The sequence below is a fragment of the Schistocerca americana genome, chromosome 8 (assembly GCF_021461395.2).
Source record: "Schistocerca americana isolate TAMUIC-IGC-003095 chromosome 8, iqSchAmer2.1, whole genome shotgun sequence".
Classification (NCBI taxonomy): domain Eukaryota; kingdom Metazoa; phylum Arthropoda; class Insecta; order Orthoptera; family Acrididae; genus Schistocerca; species Schistocerca americana.
Window position 1 is genome coordinate 196,786,894 of NC_060126.1, and position 22,224 is coordinate 196,809,117.

A 22,224-nucleotide genomic window follows, 5' to 3' on the forward strand; every position below is an offset into this window, starting at 1 on the left:
CAATTCCATTGTGTATGAGGAACTATGACCCAAGAGGGTTGGAGGGGGGGGGGGGGGATGGTTGCTTATAATTCAAGCTCATCCAAGCCTGGTTATCCTGAAGTACTTCCACAAAGCCCCAACGTCTTATTACCTTGGATACATGAAGATTTGAGGCAGAATTAGATGCAGGTGTCACCGGTCAGGTATCTACCTGCCTGTAAAGACGCTACATGGACCATTGTAAGGAATGCCAGCAATGGAAGTATGTGCTGCATAATCCATCAGGTCAGAATTGACCTCTTGGTGGTGGTTTCTGAAGTCAACAAATGAAGATCTATGGATTGACTACCTCACCCACTACATTGTCATCAAAGCTGTGTCAACTGCCGCAATTCAAGAAATTTCAACGCTCCATTTTGAAGCACACAACATTCTGTATGATTATCCCCAATCATGGAAAACTTTTCCAATATAGTCTGATATCACTAGAAATTTCACAATGCAACATCAACCACAGGATGACAATTGCATTCCACCTACAAATGAATGGCTTCACAGAACACTTTAAAAAGACACCAGTAGATACGCTCTCTATGTACATTGATACTGAACAGAGAGATTATGATAAAATACTGCTGGTCAAGATGTTCACATTTAACTCTGAGAAGCAAGACACTACAGGCTTTACTCCATTTTTTCTGCTCCATGGTGAAGAGGCCGAAACAACATTGGATACACTGTTCTTGTTTCAACTACAAAATACTCAGGATGACTACGTGAAACCCATCATCACCATGATCAAAAAAGGCAGCTGGCTCTCTTACAATGCCTGGATGCCTAGGAAATGGGCCGAGAGCACTATAACAGACATAGTCCAGGAGACTCGATATGAAATTTGACGTCTTCGCAGAAAATTGGCCCATCTGGAAAATTATTGAAGCACAACCTTGGGCGTATCATCACTTGTCAGATGTCACACACACAGTCAAGGATTATGACTCTTCTCACAAAGACAAATGCACAGACATATTATCCATGTCCATTTGCCCTGAGGCACATATTGTAAAAGAGGGTTTCTCGTTCAAGGAAACTGAAGGCCTGCTCGATGATCACAAAGCTTTGACTGGAGGTGCTGCCTTTGAAGCTCTTCACAGCAAAGAGGATGTGACAACATGACCAGAACACAAGGATTCTCCAGTTCTACCATACAAAGGACCACTGACAAGATCTAGAACAAGTATATTGTCATCAGGTCCAATGATACCTTCTGAAACAGCATGTTGCTATTTACCCAGGAGATGGAAGAATGCCACGAGCTGTGCTGCAAGGAGCATAGAGTAATGGTTGGTGCTGCTAGCTGGCTTGCTATGGGCAGCCAGTTCAAATCCATTCACTAGAAAATGTTGATTTAGTACTTCTTTCTAGAAGGTTCTCAAATTTTCTTATGTTTATAATATTTGCATGTTTCAAATGTTCGACGTTTGTATAAACAGCAGCACTCTTCTTCTAGATGGGGGTTCTGCTCTGTCTGTAAGTTGCTATCCATAATAAATATACTTTCAGGCTGTGTGTTAACTGATTACGCTGCTTTGAATTTATATTTGATTGTGATTCTGATGTGGCCATCGGTACCCATTTCTAAAAACTGTTCTCAAATAAGTCCCTTTCACAGACATCTTGTCTGCCTTTTCAACATTAAAGTGTTACATAACTCAACTAGCTTGATTACAACTCTGAATGTTTTCTGGACGTGAAATAAGGATACAGTGAACAATTTTCTCATGCATACAATTATTTCAACCACAAAAATTTTCTACAATATTTCACACTGAATACATTATTGTTGTTATTATTATTTCTTTCCTTTCTCAGACGTTATGTCTGGTTAAAAATGGAAAGTGACGCGGACCTTGATCAAGCGTGACTTCCTTTTAACTGTACGGTATATGTTACATTGCATTTAGGAACTTTCGGGTAATTGAACATGTATCAATAATTACAGATTTCTGTAGTTGTATATATACGTTTGGATGTAGCTGTATTGCATTGATGTACTGGTGGATTTTGTGTGGTATGACTCCTGTAGTTGATAGTATGATTGGTATAATGTCAACTTTATCCTGATGCCACATGTCTTTGACTTCCTCAGCCAGTTGGATGTATTTTTCAGCTTTTTCTCTTGTTTTCTTCTGTATATTTGTTGTATTGGGTATGGATATTTCGATTAGTTGTGTTAATTTCTTCTTTTTATTGGTGAGTATGATGTCAGGTTTGTTATGTGGTGTTGTTTTATCTGTTATAATGGCTCTGTTCCAGTATAATTTGCATTCATCATTCTCCAGTACATTTTGTGGTGTATACTTGTATGTGGGAACGTGTTGCTTTATTAGTTTATGTTGTATGGCAAGTTGTTGATGTATTATTTTTGCTACATTGTCATGTCTTCTGGTGTATTCTGTATTTGCTAGTATTGTACATCCGCTTGTGACGTGATCTACTGTTCCTATTTGTTGTTTGCAAAGTCTGCATTTATCCGTTGTGGTATTGGGATCTTTAATAATATGCTTGCTGTAATACCTGGTGTTTATTGTTTGATCCTGTATTGCAATCATGAACCCTTCTGTCTCACTGTATATATTGCCTTTTCTTAGCCATGTGTTGGATGCGTCTTGATCGATGTGTGGCTGTGTTAGATGATACGGGTGCTTGCCATGAAGGGTTTTCTTTTTCCAATTTACTTTCTTCGTATCTGTTGATGTTATGTGATCTAAAGGGTTGTAGAAGTGGTTATGAAATTGCAGTGGTGTAGCCGATGTATTTATATGAGTGATTGCCTTGTGTATTTTGCTTGTTTCTGCTCGTTCTAGAAATAATTTTCTTAAATTGTCTACCTGTCCATAATGTAGGTTTTTTATGTCGATAAATCCCCTTCCTCCTTCCTTTCTGCTTAATGTGAATCTTTCTGTTGCTGAATGTATGTGATGTATTCTATATTTGTGGCATTGTGATCGTGTAAGTGTATTGAGTGCTTCTAGGTCTGTGTTACTCCATTTCACTACTCCAAATGAGTAGGTCAATATTGGTATAGCATAAGTATTTATAGCTTTTGTCTTGTTTCTTGCTGTCAATTCTGTTTTCAGTATTTTTGTTAGTCTTTGTCTATATTTTTCTTTTAGTTCTTCTTTAATATTTGGATTATCTATTCCAATTTTTTGTCTGTATCCTAGATATTTATAGGCATCCGTTTTTTCCATCGCTTCTATGCAGTCGCTGTGGTTATCCAATATGTAATCTTCTTGTTTAGTGTGTTTTCCCTTGACTATGCTATTTTTCTTACGTTTGTCTGTTCCAAAAGCCATATTTATATCATTGCTGAATCCTTCTGTTATCTTTAGTAATTGGTTGAGTTGTTGATTTGTTGCTGCCAGTAGTTTTAGATCATCCATGTATAGCAAATGTGTGATTTTGTGTGGGTATGTTCCAGTAATATTGTATCCATAATTTGTATTATTATTATTATTATTATTACTATTACTATTACTATTACTATTACTACTACTACTACTACTACTACTATTATTTCCAGTTCCATAGTTGAGCGGTCAGGGCAGCAGAATATCGTGCGCAAGGGGCCCAGTTTGATTCCCGACCTGGTCAAAGATTTTATCCAATCAGGGACTGGGTATTTTGTTGTCTTTATCATCATTTCATCCCCATCAACACACAAGTTACCAAAATGGTATCAACTAAAAAAACTTGCACCAGGCGACCGGCTATCCAACGGGAGGCCCTAGCCACATGCACATATCATATCACAATACTAGTACTAATACCCTGTATTATTATAAATCAATTTATCATCAGGAAAGCCTGAAGATGGTAAGAAGTCAGCTTGCCAAAATATCACCATCTGGACATGGCCATACGGCTGAAGAAGTATTCGATATTGCTATTATTATTACTGAAACTGCGATGAAGAGTTCTCTCATTGCCAATAACTTATTCTTCCTGTACTTTACAGATGGAAGGACGACTGCCATCACATGGGGTAATGACAGTAAATGCTGCCAATGAGTGTTACCAAAGTTTACCCTTTGTGATTCATATTTAACACAACATTGCAGAAACCACTTGTACAGTTTTTCATAAACAACCTTGTCACTGCAATCACTAACCAGGCCTAATCCTTAACTTGACAATTACATTTCAGAATTTTTAGATCCAGAAGTCTGCACCACTGGCAACACTGTAGGTAGCAACAACTTGTAGGTGGTGTACTCTACCATTCACACAGTATGTTTTTGGATGTGCCAGTGGTCTATCAGTAACGGGAACATTAAATTCACAAAAATATGTGACTATTACAGAGCATCCATAATTTATGTCTCTTTTTGACATGCCAGCAGCACCAGTTCCACCCAAAAATATTTCCGTAACATATATCTGACTGACTGTTCATATATGAACACCTCTTACTCCACAGTTTTACAGGACCTCCAATGACTTAGACATTATCTTTGCAGTAACCACCCCTCCCAGTGCCTGCTTCTAGCTTATCAGTTTGACAAGAATGAAGAGCTTTATTACTATGTACTTCACATGGGTAGTGTGTACTGCAAGGACAGTTAATACTGTATAGAGAAAGTCTGATAGAGATGCAGACATGACATTCGCTTTTGGGACACACGACCGGATGTGAATAACTTTAAGTTAATTACAAATGATATGGGAGGTATTAAACTAGCTTTTACTCAGAACTATCTATTTTGAAAGTTACCTAGTGTAGAAGCATGCGAAAATTTTGTGGCTTTTGAAGTCACTGTCAGCAAATTTCAACAGACGAAACACTTAACTACTGATATGTTGATGTCTCTTGCAGTATACGGTAGGAGAAATCTGTAAGCATATAAACTGCTGCATTGATTACAATAGACTTGAAAATTCTAATGCATTAACATTTGGCATTATTAGCTTATGTGGAAAGTAACTACAAGATGTGCTTACTCTAAGCATTACAAAGCAGTAATCTATTACTAACTGATGACTTCAAAACGGATTGTGTCCATGTGCAATTTTGTGTCATTTGAGTAGACAAGTCAGAATAACTTCTTATTGAGACCAGGTTGCCACAAGACTTACCAATCACATTGGAAACAAAATTTCACAACAGGTAATTACTCGGCATAGCTCTTATCTACTTTACTACTTACTCTATCAAGTAACATGCAAAGAAGAAGACATGATTTTCCTAACTACAACAGTGCGAAGCTTCGAATTTTAATGTACAACAGACAAGACGTGTCAAACTCTATGTGACAGTCAACATTCTGAATCTTATTGGTGGATGGACTGAAATTAATTTCCATGTTGCCCAAAGAGACATATTCAGCTGCATAAAGAGCACTACTAAGGCCACAGTCAGTTTTAAGAATTACACCACAATAATTCTACATAAATTCTCTGTAACTGTGAAATTTGTCTTTAGTGTGAAGTGAGTAAGATGTAAATTTCAAACTATATGAGCTACACAGTTCAGCACTACTTGTCTAGTTCACATTAGTAAATCACTACAGGCAGGCATCAGTCCATCTGAACACAATTCCTAGCTACACTTCTCTACACTTACCCTAATAATAAAGTTAAGTAAGATTTCGCTAGATATCTTCTCAATATTGCTTCATTCAGCTAAGCTGCTGACCACAGTTCATCTCAAATTGTACTTAGCAGTGCAAGATTTTTTGGATCCATTAAAGAAATAGATTGACCATGGAAACATTATTCCTGTTATCAGTAAAGCTGAGACTTGGCAACACTAAGGGAAATGTTCGGCAACTCTTACCATCTACCAATTTCCTAGTGTGGATTTAAATTAACTTGATATTGTCTTGTGAATACAAGAAGATGATACTCTGAATAACACACATAATTCTGACCAAATTTTGTCAGAGAGAGAGAGAGAGAGAGAGTGCAGAATATGAAAGTCATCGGGGCACGACTCAATCTGACTGAGCAATTTACTATAAATTAAAACAAAATATGTTTTGTGTCACATCTGGAAAGTAATCATTACAAGAAAATTGCTATTGTTGTGCAGACAATCTCGGCTTCTATCTACGTTATGCTTGGCTGTAAAAACTCCATTCACTGAAATATATCATCATAATTTCTGTATGCAGAAGTCAGACTCTCAATGATCTTCTAGGTCATTGAGAGTTTTAGCATACCTCCACAACAGACGAACCACTTTCTCAACTCACAACCAACTCTGGAGTGATAAATTAAGTACACATTATCATATACAATGAGGTTCTTTCACACAGTATGGTGGAGGACACAGCGATTCAATTGTTGAGCCAAAAATCTGTAGAAAAAACAATCAAACCTAAGAGGATAATATACTAGTTCCTCCTCAGTGTGTTTCAGCACTGTCCACTTGGTTACAGAAACCAACAAGAAATGTTTTCTATCCAGCTGCTTTTCAGTCTATTTGAAGTATCTGCACAGCCTTCGGACTACCTGCACTAGAGAACTCGTGTAGCTGTCTGTGCAAGATGTGCACATTGCTACATGGCCATCTTCATACGCTTCTATGACAACATCGAGTATTAAGCCAATATTACACTTGTTGGTGAAGAAAAAGCAAGACTATTCCTCACACCACATTCAAAGGATTTCCTTACAAACCTTCTTCACGCAGCATGTTGATGTTCATAAGAGGGGGTTGAACTGGTCTTTGTAAGGGATACCTAGAGGCTAATCTGATCACGTGGGCATAGTTGCATATGGTCTATGTCAACACTTCCCTCCAAGTTGCCTTTGAAAAGTCAGTACGCACTTCTGTTGCAGCCTCTTGGGGATACCTTGGAGCCATAATTTATAAGTAGTGGACACAGGTATATTTGTTAATCATAAGCATCATTATGAGAGGGATCTTTGATGTTGTGTGTTTCACAAAAGCAGTGGAATGTTCAGATGATATAGCTATGGCAGTGTCATCTGAACATTTTGAAAGTTACCTAGTGTAGAAGCACGTAAAAATTTTGTGGCTTTTGAAGACATTGTCAGCAAACTTCAACAGACGAAAGACTTAACTAGTGATATGTTTATGTCTCTTGCAATATGCAACTTCTTTTGCTCACAACCCTTCTTTCTGAAAAGCAACAATGCACCACTGATCTAAGCACAAAATAGCACTTCAAGGCATTCTGACAGCCTGAACAGTGCACATTAGCTGTAATGTCCCATTTACAATTGGGGACACAGTGCGCACTATTTACTTTTACCTTTATTACTCACTCTTTACAGACGAATGGAAAAACTAGTAGAAGCCAACCTCAGGGAAGATCAGTTTGGATTCCGGAACACGTGAGGCAATACTGACCTTACGACTTATCCTAGAAGTAAGATTAAGGAAAGGCAAACCTACGTTTCTAGCATTTGTAGACTTAGAGAAAGCTTTTGACAATGTTGACTGGAATACTCTCTTTCAAATTCTGAAAGTGGCAGGGGTAAAATACAGGGAGCGAAAGGCTATTTACAATTTGTACAGAAACCAGATGGCAGTTATAAGAGTCGAGGGACATGAAAGGGAAGCAGTGGTTGGGAAGGGGGTGAGACAGGGTTGTAGCCCCTCCCCGATACTATTCAATCTGTATATTGAGCAAGCAATAAAGGAAACAAAAGAATAGTTCGGAGTAGGTATTAAAATCCATGGAGAAGAAATAAAAACTTTGAAGTTCACCGATGACATTGTAATTCTGTCAGAGACAGCAAAGGACTTGGAAGAGCAGTTGAACAGAATGGATAGTGTCTTGAAGGGAGGATATAAGATAAACATCAACAAATGCAAAACGAGGATAATGGAATGTAGTCGAATTAAGTCGGGTGATGCTGAGGGAATTAGATTAGGAAATGAGACACTTAAAGTAGTAAAGGAGTTTTGCTATTTGGGGAGCAAAATAACTGATGATGGTCGAAGTAGAGAGGATATAAAATGTAGGCTCCTGATCCTATATATTATTTCTGGGAATTGTTTTTCCTTTGTCATCATAAAAAAAATATTGAAAGCACTACTGCTAAAACATAATTCTGATGTCACATATGCTTTCACAGGGAAACAGTGCAATGCTGTTTTCATTTAGGACATGAAACTACTTACTTGGTTATTAGAATTCATATCCTCTACCGTTACTCCTGCATCCGCTCCTTTTGAAGGCATATGACAAAGATTCAGACTCGTGCGAGGTGTGAAGCCAAATCGGATCACTTCCTGTTCAGCAGTGCTTTCTGACAATGACTTGTATGATGACATGTGATCCTCATTTGCATCTTGATAATCTTCCAATCTGCAGTAAGTGATCAACATTTTTAGACAGTAATATCAATACACAAAACATTCTTGAAATATTGAACAAAAAAATTATTAGCGGCAGTCACATTTTTTACCTGTAAGGTGTAGAGTATGATGCTTCTGTACTGTCCATGATAATTATGGTCCCTCGGTTTACACTGACTTTACCAAATGATTGTATAGCATTGAGCAGTACTTCCTCTTCTTTCAAATCAGCTTTCACTTGCATAGGGGGTTTAGGCATATCACCTCTAAAAACAAATTGTTGATGAATGTGTCGATAAGCTGACTTTGCAAACATTACAAGTATCTTATTTGACAGAAAAGTACTACAGCTCACAGCTAAAAAATTCACAGACTCAGAAAGTGACCCAACATACTGCTAATATCAGAAGTCTCATTGTTGGTAGGTTTCTTAGTATCACAATCAGCAATAGAGAATATCATTTTTTAAACAATCAAGAAATATCAGCATTACAAAATTGTGGCATAAGCACTATAAAAACAACAGATAGCAAAAGGAGAATGTGGTAGTACACCACCACCACCACCACCACTACTACTTCTGGGAACATCAGCAGCAAAAGTATGAAGGCACTCATAATCCAAGTTATTAACATCACTGCACAAAAATTAAGAAAGGTGTGATTACAATTTTTTAAATAATTAAAACTGCTTATGGCATACACGCGCACATGCCCCCCCCCCCCACCCCTGTACACATTACTGTGATCATCCATTCCATTGCTGATTCATAATTATTGAAGGTTTTTTAAAACTGTTTGCAGAACATAAAAATATGTCCTTTTGTCGAAAATGTGCTTTTGGTGACAAAAATATGGATTAGCTTGTAGTTGCACGGAAAACTTCAACAACATACATTTGTATTTTATTTCTTTATCATGTACCGAAGCTGCTTGGTCATGGAATGAGTTAAAACATGGTTTACAAAATGCTGATTACAAAAGTTGCAAAAAATTGAAGAGTTAATAAAATATGAAAAATAACATTACAGAGAAAAGTTCTTGACTACAACAAGAAACTCCCGTACAAAATTGAAGTGGTGCGCCACAAGGAACCTTTGAATATAGACATGAAGACTTTATAATTATCACACTCTTTTTGTTGTGCTGATAGATAATGAAAATGAACCCTACCAAATAGTGCAGACCTTTCTGTTCAATACTCTGAGTGTTATCCAAGTGCAAATTATTTTTCTGTCTAGCACTCACCGAACATCTGAATGATGTAGTTTCTTCTGATTCAGTCAATACTGTCAACAACAAATCACATGATGGAGTACACATATAGGGATGAGAGTCAAGACTTCTAGGGCACTTCAAGAATGGTCTCTACAGAGTTAATGACCTGAGAACATTGATCTGCTTGATTACCTATTTCTGGGCTCAAAAGATCTGGTGTTGCACTGTTGTTGTTGTTGTCATAGTTTTCAGTCTGAAGACTGGTCTGATGAAGCTCTCAGCACTAGTCTATCATCTGCATAACTACTCCAGCCTACACACATTTGAACCTGCTCACTGAATTCAAGCCTTGGTCTCCACAACAACTTTTCCCTTCCTCATGTCCCTCCATTACTAAAATTCCTTGATGCCTCAGGGTGTGCCCTATCAGCCGAACCCTATCTTTTTGTCAAATTGTGACATACATTTCCTTTTTCCCTCAATTCAATTCAGTACCACTCCATTAGTTATTTTCTCTACCCATTTGAAAGTCTGCATTTTATATCCTCAGTACTTTAGCAACTATCAGTTATTTTGTTATCCAAACAGTAAAATTCATTAATATTTTTACTGTCACATTTTCTAATCTAATTGCATTAGCAATGTCTGATTTAATATGACTGCATTTCATTATTCTTGTTTTACTTCTGTTGATGTCCATCTCACAACACCTTTTCCACACACTATCTATTCTGATATAACTAAATCTTCCTTGAGACATTTGAATCTCATCTTTTATCTACGATAATGATAGGAGCTGAAGAAATGAATTAAAATTTGTGCCATGGCTGGGACTTGAACGCAGGTCTCCCTGTTCACTGGGCAGGTGTGCTAGACACTACACAACCACAGCATTATAGCTATCACAGCTGCATAGGCTATTCAAGTCAAATGCCTTCCCTAACACAAACTCCAATTCACATCTTAAGCTTATTTTCCCCTTCTTAGATCATCACTGTTGCCAAGGCTCTCCAGTATTGGAATAGCAACCCAGTGTTGGACACAATGGGGAAATCCTTCCTGTTCAACTGTCCTTCCAAAATCTTTGCTGCCTTCAACACAACTGCAATAATATCAGCAATTCTAAAAGTTTAATTCCCATTTCAAATTTCTCTCTCTCTCTCTCTCTCTCTCTCTTTTTGCTTAAAAGCACAGCACAGATTGGATAACATCAGGGATAGGCATCAGCAGTGTCTCACTCCCTTCTCAACTGCTGCTTCCATTTCATGTCCTCTAAGTCATAAGTACAATATGGTTTCAGCACAAGTTGTAAATAAATTTTTGATCACTGTATTTTAACCCTGTTACATTCATAATTTTAAAGAATCAAAGAATATGTTCCCATTAACAGTGCACAGAGTTGCCCCAAAATATATAACTGAAAGATGTCCTCCCCTAAAATTAGTCACTATAAATGGAAGAAAATACAGCTGGAATTTAACTAGTACTGCTAACTCTGCAACAAAAATATTGTCCCTAAATAATATGCAGAACAGTTTACACAGAATATAAATCTTGAAAATATGTACTCGCATTTATATAATAAAGAAAATCATGTTCTTCACCTACAGCTAAGGACAAATTATTTCCTTCTGACTGGGAGGGTGTAAATGTGTCATTGCTGTAGAACTGATTTAGCAGAAATTTGCTGATACCCATTTCTGAGCAGTGTTTCTTTTTTCTTTCTTCGATTTAAAGGATTTTCTCCTGAACAATAAGAAAACAGACTGCAAAGGGATGGTTTATTATAATCGTTTGTTTGTCTCTCACCTCCTTGGCAGCCATTCAACTTTGTCATTCCTTCAGATTCAGACATCCCCAGTACCCAGCAGGATGACACTGTCTTACCATTCTATCACAAGAGCAAGAGAGAATAATAATTACTTTAAAGGCACCTATGGAATTGTAAATATGGCACAATTCACTCCTTGGTAAATTCTTGACTACTCCTGCAACTGGGCACTTCATGAAAACTTAAGATTTACAATAATGGAGGTGGTGGTATGGCAGTGAGAAAAATGACTTGCTTTTGTATCCATCAAGTGAGAAAGCATACCAGTTTTTCATCAAAATAAGGCCTATAAATCTCAATGCATTTCTAAACATTTGAAAGTCTAGGATATAATAACAACAATAATATGCGAAACATAAATTGCTATTCACCACTCAGAAGAGTCATTGAGTCACAGACTGGCACAATGGAAAACAATGGTAGAAACATTCAGCTTTAGGACAAAGTTCTTCTTCAGAAGTAGGAAACACACACAAGCACAATTTACGTACATGAAGCCAATGTTGTCTCTGGGCACTAAGGCAGAACTGCAATTGTGTCAGATGTGAGAAGCAGTCTAGTTGGGGGTACAGAAGAGGTACAGGTTGGGGAGGGCAAGGGGTGGGGGAAAATGCTAGTGCTGTCTGTGGGAGCATACAGGGATGCAATAGTGACAGGATAGAGCCGCTATGTGCAGCACTAGGAGGCCGTGCTGGGTGGGGAGGGGGAATGGGAGGAGGAAAGTGGTGAGAAGAGAAGTAGACAAGGACAAAGGTGTACATATGCATGATGGCAGGACAGAAAGCATGGAGTAGGAGAAGGAAGTATTTGACACCATTCCCCATGGCAGACTGCTAATGAAGGTACAAGTACATGGAATAGGTTCACAGATATGTGTGTGACTCCAAGACTTCGTAAGTAACAGAACCCAGTATATTGTACAAACAGTGAACAGTCAACAGACACATCATCAGGACTGTCCCAGGGAAGTGTGATAGGACCACTTTTATTTTCCATGTACATCAATGATCTGGCAGACAGTGTGAGTAGCAATCTGTGGCTGTTCGCTGATGATGCTGTGGTATATGGGAAGGTGCCATCATTGTGTGACTGTAGGAGGATACAAGATGACTTGGACAAAATTTCTGGTTGGTATAATGAATGGAACCTAGCTCTTAATGTAACAAATGGAAGTTAATGCAGTTGATTGCGAAAAACAAACACGTAATGTTTGAATACAGCAACAGTAGTGTGCTCCTTGATGGGCCACATGGATTAAATATGTAAGTGTAACATTGCACAACAATATGAGATGGAATGAGCATGTAAGAATTGTAGTAGGGAAGGCAAATGGTCAACTTCAGTGTATTGGGAGAATTTTAGGAAAGTGTGGTTCCTCTGAAAAGGAGACCACATATAGCGCACTATTTCGACCCATTCTTGAGTACTGCTTGAGTGTTTGAAATCCACAGCGGGTTAGATTAAGGGAAAACATTGAAGCAATTCAGAGGAAGACTGCTAGATTTGTTACCGGTAGGTTTGAACAACATGCAAGTGTTATGGAGGTGCTTCGGGAACTCAAATGGGAATTTCTGGAGGAAAGGAATCATTCTTTCAAGAAACATTATTGAGAAAATTTAGAGAAACAACATCTGAAGCTGACTGTCGACTGGTTCTGCTGCCGCCAACATACAATGTGCATGAGGATCATGGGGATAAGATATGAGGAATTAGGGTTCATAGGGAACCGCATAGACAATCATTTTTCCTTCGCTCTATTTGTTAATGGAACAGGGAAGTAAATGACTAGTAGTGGTACAAGGTACCATCTGCCATGCATCATACAGTGGATTATGGGAATGAAGGATATGTTCCAGGGAGAGCTTCCAACTGCATTGTTCAGAAAAAAACTTGTGGTGGCGGTGGTGGTGGGAAGAATCCAGATGGCACAGGCTGTGAAGCACTCATTAAAGTGAAAGACATCACGTTCGGTCGCCTACTCAGTAACTGGGTGCTCCAGCTGTCGCTTGGCCACAATTTGATGGCTGCCATTCATTTGGACAGATAGCTTAATAGATGACATGTCACACAGAAAGTAGCACAATGGTTGCAACTTTGTTTGTAGATACCATGAGCATTTTTACAGGTAGCACTGCTTTTGATGAGATGGAAGATACCTGTGACAGGAATGGAGCAAGTGATTGTGGAAATATGTGTTGGACAGGTCCTACATCTTAGGATTTTGCAGAAATATGAGCCATGACACAAGAGGCTGGGAGCAGAGGTAATCTTGTCCATCTTACTCCACTCCTGTGTTCTCGAGCAGCACTACCTAATAGGAAATTGCTATTAGTCTCAACAAACAATGACTCTTGTTAAACATAATCCTGCCACCGATCTCTTCAACTGGTTTGTGCAAGTCAGGGCGTTTTCCCTGTAGCACTTTGTAGGTGATTTTATTGGGGTGCTAGAAGAACAAAGAAAAGTCTGTGGAGTTTTCCTTGAGCTCTCAAAGAGATCTGATTGTGTGTGTCACAGCACACTAACACAGAAAAAGAAGCATAAAACAAGTGATACTCTAGTTTTCAGTTAGTAAAGTTTGGTGTACTTTAGGGATCAATCTGGGGCCGCTTCTTTTAAATTTGTATGTCAATAACATGACAGCAGCAGTAGTTGAGACTGCAGTAGTGTTCACACATGATACTTCAATCACAGTAAAAAATAACTAGCTAAAAGGCCTAGATTAAAAATTCCGGTGTGTAAGAGAGAGAAAATTGGTGAGTGCACAGTGTACACTACAGAAGTAAAATGAGGAAAGTGTAAACTTCTGATAACGTGAAGATGAGAGTGTTAACTTCTGTGTCGATAGCAACATGTTGGGATTAATGTTTCTATCTCACCCACCTTATGTAAAGGAAATCCTGGACTAGTATTGGGCATTTTATCTAAAGGTGAGTAAATTAAGTTTTGATTAAATTAGGTATCTCTGTGTACATTATATGCATAAAGATAATCAAAATTGTATGTGCCTTGAATACACCTACACAGTGGAAATTGTCTACAGATAAATTAATTTATTAAGAAGTAACAAACTGTGTACAAGCAGCTAGTGTCTTTACAGATCCACTATAAATGGAAAGCATTCAAAGATATGGTCAACATAACACATTGACCTGCAAGGCTTTGCCTGCTCTGTCACTCAGAATATTTTACCATTAAAATGACAAATCACAGGGAGATGTAGTCAGACTGCATGCATCTGGCAACAAACAATGCATAGTCTTAGACAGATGGGACCACAAGGTGAGAGGCCATGCATCAGTTACACAAATCTGCAGCATTTGCTCTATTTGGCCATATACTTGTTATTAATTATTTACTTACACAAATTTTCAATGAAATACACAAATCAAGATAGTCCTAAAAGAGATTTTTTTTTAAATAAGTATTTTCTTTCCTGGCTTCCCAGATTCTGGCTAAGATAAGCCTGTTCTGGTTCACCATACCGTTCTTGAGCTGCCCAATAACCACCTTTCTGAACTTTTGTAGTGTATGGCCTGCTTCACGATTTGGTCCCCAAAATAAACAGAATGTGTTCCTCCTATTTCTTTATTTCATGCACTTTTCTCTGTTATATATTTAATCCAAAATTCAGCCATTATTGGGATGTTGCTGATTTAACTCTCTTCTGCTGTAGTCTTTTACAGCTCTAAAGAACTTCATCTCTGATGTTGCCAACTGCCTACGATTCATCCTACTTGGAGCTAAACATTCTGCTTTACACAAAAAGGTTGCAACTGCCATTACTTTCTGTAATTTCATTTGTACACCTTTCTCCACTTTCACTTTATGGGTTTTTATAGTTGTCCCAACACCAAGTGTCAGTTTTGTTTGCTTATATCCTTATCTTGTTCATAGCAATATTATTAGAAGGAAAGTTGCATCTCACCATATAGCAGAGATGCTGAGTCACAGATAGGCACAACAAAAAGACACACACAATTATGGCTTTCAGCCGTTAAGACCTTCGTCAACAATAGACACACACACACACACACACACACACACACACACACACACACACACACACACCTGCAGTAAGGAGACTGGAGTGGGGAGAGGGAGGGATAGTATGGTGAGGTGGTGGATAGAAGTGCTGTAGGTTAGACTGAGGGTAGGGGAGAGGTGGTGGGGGGGGGGGGGTCAGTAGCGGAAAAGGAGAGAAATAAAAAGACTGGGTGTGGTGGTGGTGGAATGATGGCTGTGTAGTGCTGGAATGGGAACAGGGAAGGGGCTGGATAAGTGGGGACAGTGACTAACGAAGTTTGAGGCCAAGATGGTTATGGGAACGTAGGATGTGATGCAGGGAAAGTTCCCACCTGCGCAATTCATAAAAGCTGGTGTTGGTGAGAAGGATCCATATGGCACAGGCTGTGAAGCAGTCATTGAAATGATGGACAATCTCTGGCAGCGTGTTCAGCAACAGGGTGGTCCACTTATTTATTGCCCATAGTTTGTCGGTGGCCATTCATGCGGAAAGACAGGTTGTTGGTTGTCATGCCTACATAGAATGCAGCACAGTGGTTGTAGCTTAGCTTGTAGACCACATGACTTGTTTTACAGGTAGCCCTGCCTTTGATGGGCTAGGTGACGCCAGTGACCGGACTGCAGTAGGTGATAATAGGAGGATGTATGGGACAGGTCTTGCATTTAGGTCTATTACAGGAGTATGAGCCTTGAGGTAACGTATTGGCAGGAGGGGTTGTCTAACGATGGACGAGTATATTGTGTAAGTTCAGTGGATGGCAGAATACCACGGTGCCAGGGGGGGGGGGGGGGGGGAGGGGGGGTTGTGGGCAGGACATTTCTCATTTTAGCGCACAACGAGAGGCCTTAAAGGCCGAAAGCTATAATTGTGAGAGTCTTTTTGTTGTGCCTATCTGCGACTCAGCACCTCCAGTATATGGCGAGTAGCAACTTTCCTTCTCATAATATTGTTACGTTCCATCCCGGATTTTCCATTGTTTGATTGATCCTGTTCATAGGTCATGTAGCAGCTCAGCTACAAGCAATAATGCCCTTGCTTCAATGTTGTGCAATTGGGGCAGATTGCTGATCTCATTGATTCCTTTCCTAGGAGCACACTACCTAAGTTTTAGTTGCCGAAATCTTCAAATATAAATGCAGATCCCACAGAGATGCAGCTCATATCCTCCACAGTTTGTCTTAAATTTTTTAACCGTTATTTGACTGTCTGCATACGCAACATGTTCACAAATTATTAGCTTTCTAATTTGACTCCAAAAGGAAATGTCCTTGGTTCACATCAAGTCAGCTATGTAGATCCAAATTCTGTGGCTGATTTTATACCTCTAACAATGGCTGCTTTCCACTGTCTTGATTCTGATACTGGAATAAATATTCTGAACTAATTTGATCACGTGTCTTAGATACCCTCTTTACCACATTTTCTCCCAAAACGTATTCCCATCAATATTAACAACAGCTTTTTCAAAATCCTCCAAAGCTAGGTCTATCTCCAAGCTGAATTACTTTTTTTTTTTTTTTTAACTATCTGTTTCACTGTGAAAACATTATCACTTCAGGACTGGCTTTCTCAGAAGCTTCAGATATTTATGAATATTTCACTTACTACTTTTCCATACACTTTGTTGGCCATATTTGAAAGATCCAAGCTTTATTGAGAGCCTTCATCTTTTCTGTTTAGAAAGCAGAGAAGACTTCTTGTATTCCATTGCCCAGTATTTCATTCCACCTGCAGCATGCGTTGAAAACGATGCAAAATACACGCGGGACATCCTAATAACCACAGATCAAGGAAACTAGGTACATGCAGTATTTTTTGACTTCAAAAAAGCATTTTACACACCACCGCAGAAACATTCGTGACTGGATTGAGGATTCTTGGTATGGAGTATGCAGCACGTTATCTTGGATGGAGACTCACTTAAAGAAGTGGAAGTAACTTCAGGGTGCCCCAACTAAGTTTGTTGGAACCCTTTTTGTAGATGTACATTAATGACATGCCAAACAATACTAATGGTAACCCAGACTTCGTAGATGATGCAGTTATCTATTACGAAGCACTATCTGAGAAATGCAGCACAAATTTTCAAGCAATTTTGATAATATTTCAAAGTGCTGTGAAGATTAGCAACTTCCTTTACATCAAACAACGTAAAATCCAGGATGGAATGTAACAATATTGTGGAAAGGAAAGTTGCTACTCACCATGTAACAAAGATGCTGAGCTGCAGATAGGCACAACAGAAAGAATGTCACAAATACAGCTTTTGGCCAGTAAAGCCTGTCGTCAAAATTAGACGACAAACTGACATATACATACTCACGCAAACCCAACTCACACACATGACTGCAGTCTCAGAAACTTAGGCAGGTTTAGAAATGCAAATAGTGCATTCATAAACTGATAAAATTAAGTATGCTATGACTACAACAACAATTAGTGATAATTACAATCAGTCAACTTATAAAAATACCTAGGTGCGTACATTTTTACAGGTATGAAATTGAATGACCACATAGGCTCAGCTGTATGTTAAGACAGGTAGCAGACTTTGGTTCATTGGCTGGATACTGGAAAATGCAATCTGTCCACAAATGGGACTGCTTATGAATCATTTGTGCATCCCATTTTAGAATATAACAAGTATTTAGGGACACATACCAAAAGGACTAATAAGGATTACTAAACATATACAAAGACGGTACAAATAGTCACAGGTCTATGTGACTTTCAGGAGTGTGTCACAGAAAAGCAGAAAAATCTCAGTTGGCAGATTCTTAAAGACAAATTATCCCATGAAAGCCTACCAAAATTAGACTAATTACAACATACACAGAGGCATTGTACATGTATATGCAGAGACAGATAGAAAGTTTTCGGGAAAACACTTGTATTCCATGAATATATTTACTCCATTGTTTCCTAATTTCTTTCTGGTAATGAAAATAATAATGAGCAACAGCAGACTAGTTTATGTAAAGACTTTAAAAAATATTGTGAATTATTAACAGATGATAACATTAAAATATTTTTAACAGTAATTTGTTTAGTTTGAACAGTTTGATTAGTGAAGATTATCTGACATGAGAAGTCAAATTAATTAAAAACTATTACACAATTAAAAATAAATCTCTACAATCTGTCACATTATATACACTATAATAACAACAAAAACAATCAATTATTGACAAAATTATTTAATTGGACGGATTAAAAAAATCTATCTACCAAGTGGTGGCAGAACACACACATAAAAGACTGTTGTAATTGGCAAGTAGCACCTCGTTCAGGCAGAAGGGTTGAAGGGGAAAGAAGAAGGGTGAAGGAAAAGGACTGGAGAGGTCTAGGAAAAGTGGTAGATTTCAGGAAAGTCACCCAGAACTGCGGATCAGGAGAGACTTACTGTACAGGATGAGAAGGAAAGGTCTTGCCTTCTCATCCCATACGGTAAATCTCCCTGAAGGAAAGAAAGGTCTTTCCTTCTCATCCCGTACGGTAAGTCTCCCCTGACCGGTGGTTCTGGGTGACTTTACCGAAATCTACCCCTTTCCTTAGACCTCTCCAGTCCTTTTCCTTCACCTTCAACCCTTCTGCTTGAAGAAGGTGCCACTGGCTCCCAAAGCTTGCCAATTACAACAGTCTTATGTGTGTGTTCTGCCACCACTTGGTGAATAGATATTTTTATCCACCGAATTAAATATTACACTATAATAAGTTTGAAACACTCACATGGCACAAAACTAGTAATTGCTGAAATATTAATAATGTGCTTCCAGGTTTTCTGCTCAATTGTTATTTCATTTCATCCAAAATATTTCATGACCAACCCAGCCATCTCCTTCAGGTGTTGCAAGTTTTGTGGTTATGTGTATTTGCTACCTGGACTCCAACCAGGCTGAACTATTGTTGGTCTCATACTGCTGTTTACAGCCAATTTCGATTTCTGACAACAACTACTCAGCAGAACACCTCACAGCACACTATCAATCAATCATGCTGAAAAAACCTGAGAGATAACATCCCTTCACTCTCATGAAATATACTTTGCTATTACACAAGTACTTACTATTTATCAGTCTCAGCTACTGTGACATATTCTCTCACTGTGCTCTGGTTACTTCCTGCCCTTTGTAGGTTAGTGAATAGTTTGTTGGAGTAAAACTAATAGCTGATCAAGGGAAAGTTTTACGTTGCAGAAAAGCGCTGTCTGAATATTGTCATGTGGCTCATTGCGAGCCCCTACTTCGAAAGTTTTGTGCGCTTACAGTACTGTCCTTTTACATATTCAAATGTGTATTGATAACATGACCTATGTTGGGGTCCTGCAAATTAATAGCAGTTAGCATAGTTACAACACATGCAACTGTTGGTACCTCCACACAAAGTGTGCACGAATGAGTCACACTCAAAAACATGAGGGCCAGTTTGGTGTCACTTGTTGTAATGCAATGACAACATACTTAAGGAGGCTGAAGAAGGAAACAGCTTTTAAAACGGAGTTAAAAACATATCTTTTTGAGAAGTGTTAATACCGTGGTGTGTTAGCTTGAAGAAATACTAGGTCCTTGCTTACTGATGAGTAGTTTTTAATCTGTTAACAGACGTGCCATCTATGCTTTGTCTCTTTGAACAAGAATGTTTCTGCTGTTGACTTCCTGTTTTCTCTGTTTCAGATGCAGTACAACCTCCCTGCATTCAGAGAAGGGGGTCAGTTCCAAGAATAGCTGTGATGGACATAGTGTTGGCAGATGGTTGTGCGTGTATATTTCTCATAAGTTTGACACAACAAGTTTCATGTTCTAGTTGCATAACTGATTATGCGCCTTGTAAACTAGGTGGCCACATGATTTCCTTTCAGAATTATACACTGAGTAAAGTGGTTGAGGCAGTGTTAATGAAATGGACTCGCATTGAGGATGAACGGGGTTCATACTCTATCCACTGTGAGTTGAGTTCTCCATAGTGTCTCCAAGTTTCAAGGTTAATGGTAGGATGGTTCCACTGGTAAGGTCATGGCCGATTTCCTGCCCTATCATCATCTAAAGCTGCCCTACTCTGTATATGTTTTACGTATGCATACACTATTTTTGTAATGGGTATTTCACATCACAGATACTGTTTTGTTGAATGATCAAATGACAACAAAATAAATAAGTAAATACTTATGTACAAGATCCAATTATGCTAATATTACTAATGCTTTTACACTAGTGTATTTTAAAACAACCACAAGTTGAACGAGCCAAAAATATTCATTTCACACTTTTATCACTTCCGTAACGGTAACATAATAACCTTTCCTGTGTCCTGAAATGTTCAAGTACGTTTTGTATCCTCTGTATAATCCGCCAAATAATTTTCTGATGCGTGTTACCCACATATATAAAACACATTTTGCTAAACTGCTGTAGTTTGTTATCTTACCCATATATATAAAATTAGCGTCTCTTAAAACAAATACAACTTTGTTTACAAATATTGTATTGAGATATTTCTTACATTGAACGCTCCAGGAGAACACTTTCATGCGATTGTAACAGTGCCAGCTGTTGGCTCTGCAAAGCGTCTACTTGGCGTAAGAGTTGTTTCTCGCGAGACCTCAGTGCTTCTGCCAATCGTGCAAACGACGAACGGATTTCCGACTGAACCTGCAATGCAACATAAGTGCTACACTTATGCCAAGCGGCTTACCAGAATATAAGTACTAAGTAATATTTTTATGTGGAAACTGATTAATGACTATCTCATTCCAAATGCTAAAATTACTTGCCGATGCTGTATTCGTTTCTAACAACTGTCTTGATTGTGCCAAAATAGCAGCAGCCTGGCTAGGTGATTTCAGGTCAGTATTTGTAGAAAAGTCATCATCTTTCTTGTCAATCATTGTGCAGAAAATAAATTAACACCTTTATAAAAATAAAAAAATCTCTCTCTAACCTACGAAAACCTAACTGTCACAAGATAATTCGGCGAAAATACCGTTAGTATATTTAGAACGCTTTCGCTCACTACCGCACACGCAGCCCTGCCATCAACAATGACACTATCGCGTTATACTACACTGTACAATCATGACAAACCAATGTCGCTATCGCTATGTTGTCCACCTGACAGCTTCGAGCAGGCGACACAATCATTTTGTTTTCCCAGCGTTACTAATCCTCGACTTTATACTTCGATCTCAAAGTTATCTCTATTTACTACACCAGCGATACTACTAAACTGTCTGCGACAGCGACGGGTATAAATTGTCTGCGCACATAACTTCTGCGCAAACAGATCGTTGCAAAATAACAGGAGTTTGGCGCTGGTACAAAATACGCGCAAACATGATAGTCAAAGTTTTGTACAAAATTTTTCAGAAGTGTTACCGCGTATCATCTCTGCGCAGACAGATCGTAGTGTGTGTATAGGAATTAGCCTCAAATCACTCGCGAAACTTGTTTTAACTGAACAGTGAATTCTAAAATGGCTGTTACTTGTGCATTCATCGTAGAGTTCGTTGCTGAATTTATGGTAAAGCTGAATACAAATTTTCTCCCCATATTTAGTTTTTAAATATTCACAGCCTCAATGTAATACAATTCATTTACTTCTAGATCATTAATCTTCTTAAACCAATTAGAACTGCTTGCATTATTGAGCTTCTTCAATTGAGTATCCATTTATATAGAATAAAAAATAATAATATTAAAAATTTTCACTCAAAATTCTGTGCTGAGCATCATATGTTAAATTTTTCTTACCATACACAAGGATGCAGGCAATTGTATCTTTCGGAATTTTATGGTTAAAAGTGACAACTAATTACGTTGTAGTTTTCTGTGTGGCT

General features: G+C 38.4%; 1 protein-coding gene across 1 annotated transcript in view; it reads right to left on the bottom strand.

The window, feature by feature from the left end:
• The window catches only part of LOC124544754, a 34,061-nt gene extending 12,487 nt beyond the window's left edge, over positions 1 to 21,574 (bottom strand). The window contains exons 1-4 of the mRNA XM_047123417.1: positions 21,163 to 21,574; positions 20,892 to 21,040; positions 8,428 to 8,583; positions 8,141 to 8,327 (exon numbers count right to left, since the gene is read on the bottom strand). Coding sequence (XP_046979373.1) covers positions 8,141 to 8,327; positions 8,428 to 8,583; positions 20,892 to 21,040; positions 21,163 to 21,276 — 606 coding nt within the window. The 5' untranslated portion in view covers positions 21,277 to 21,574. The remainder of the gene's footprint in view (positions 1 to 8,140; positions 8,328 to 8,427; positions 8,584 to 20,891; positions 21,041 to 21,162) is intronic.
• Positions 21,575 to 22,224: the final 650 nt, after the last annotated feature.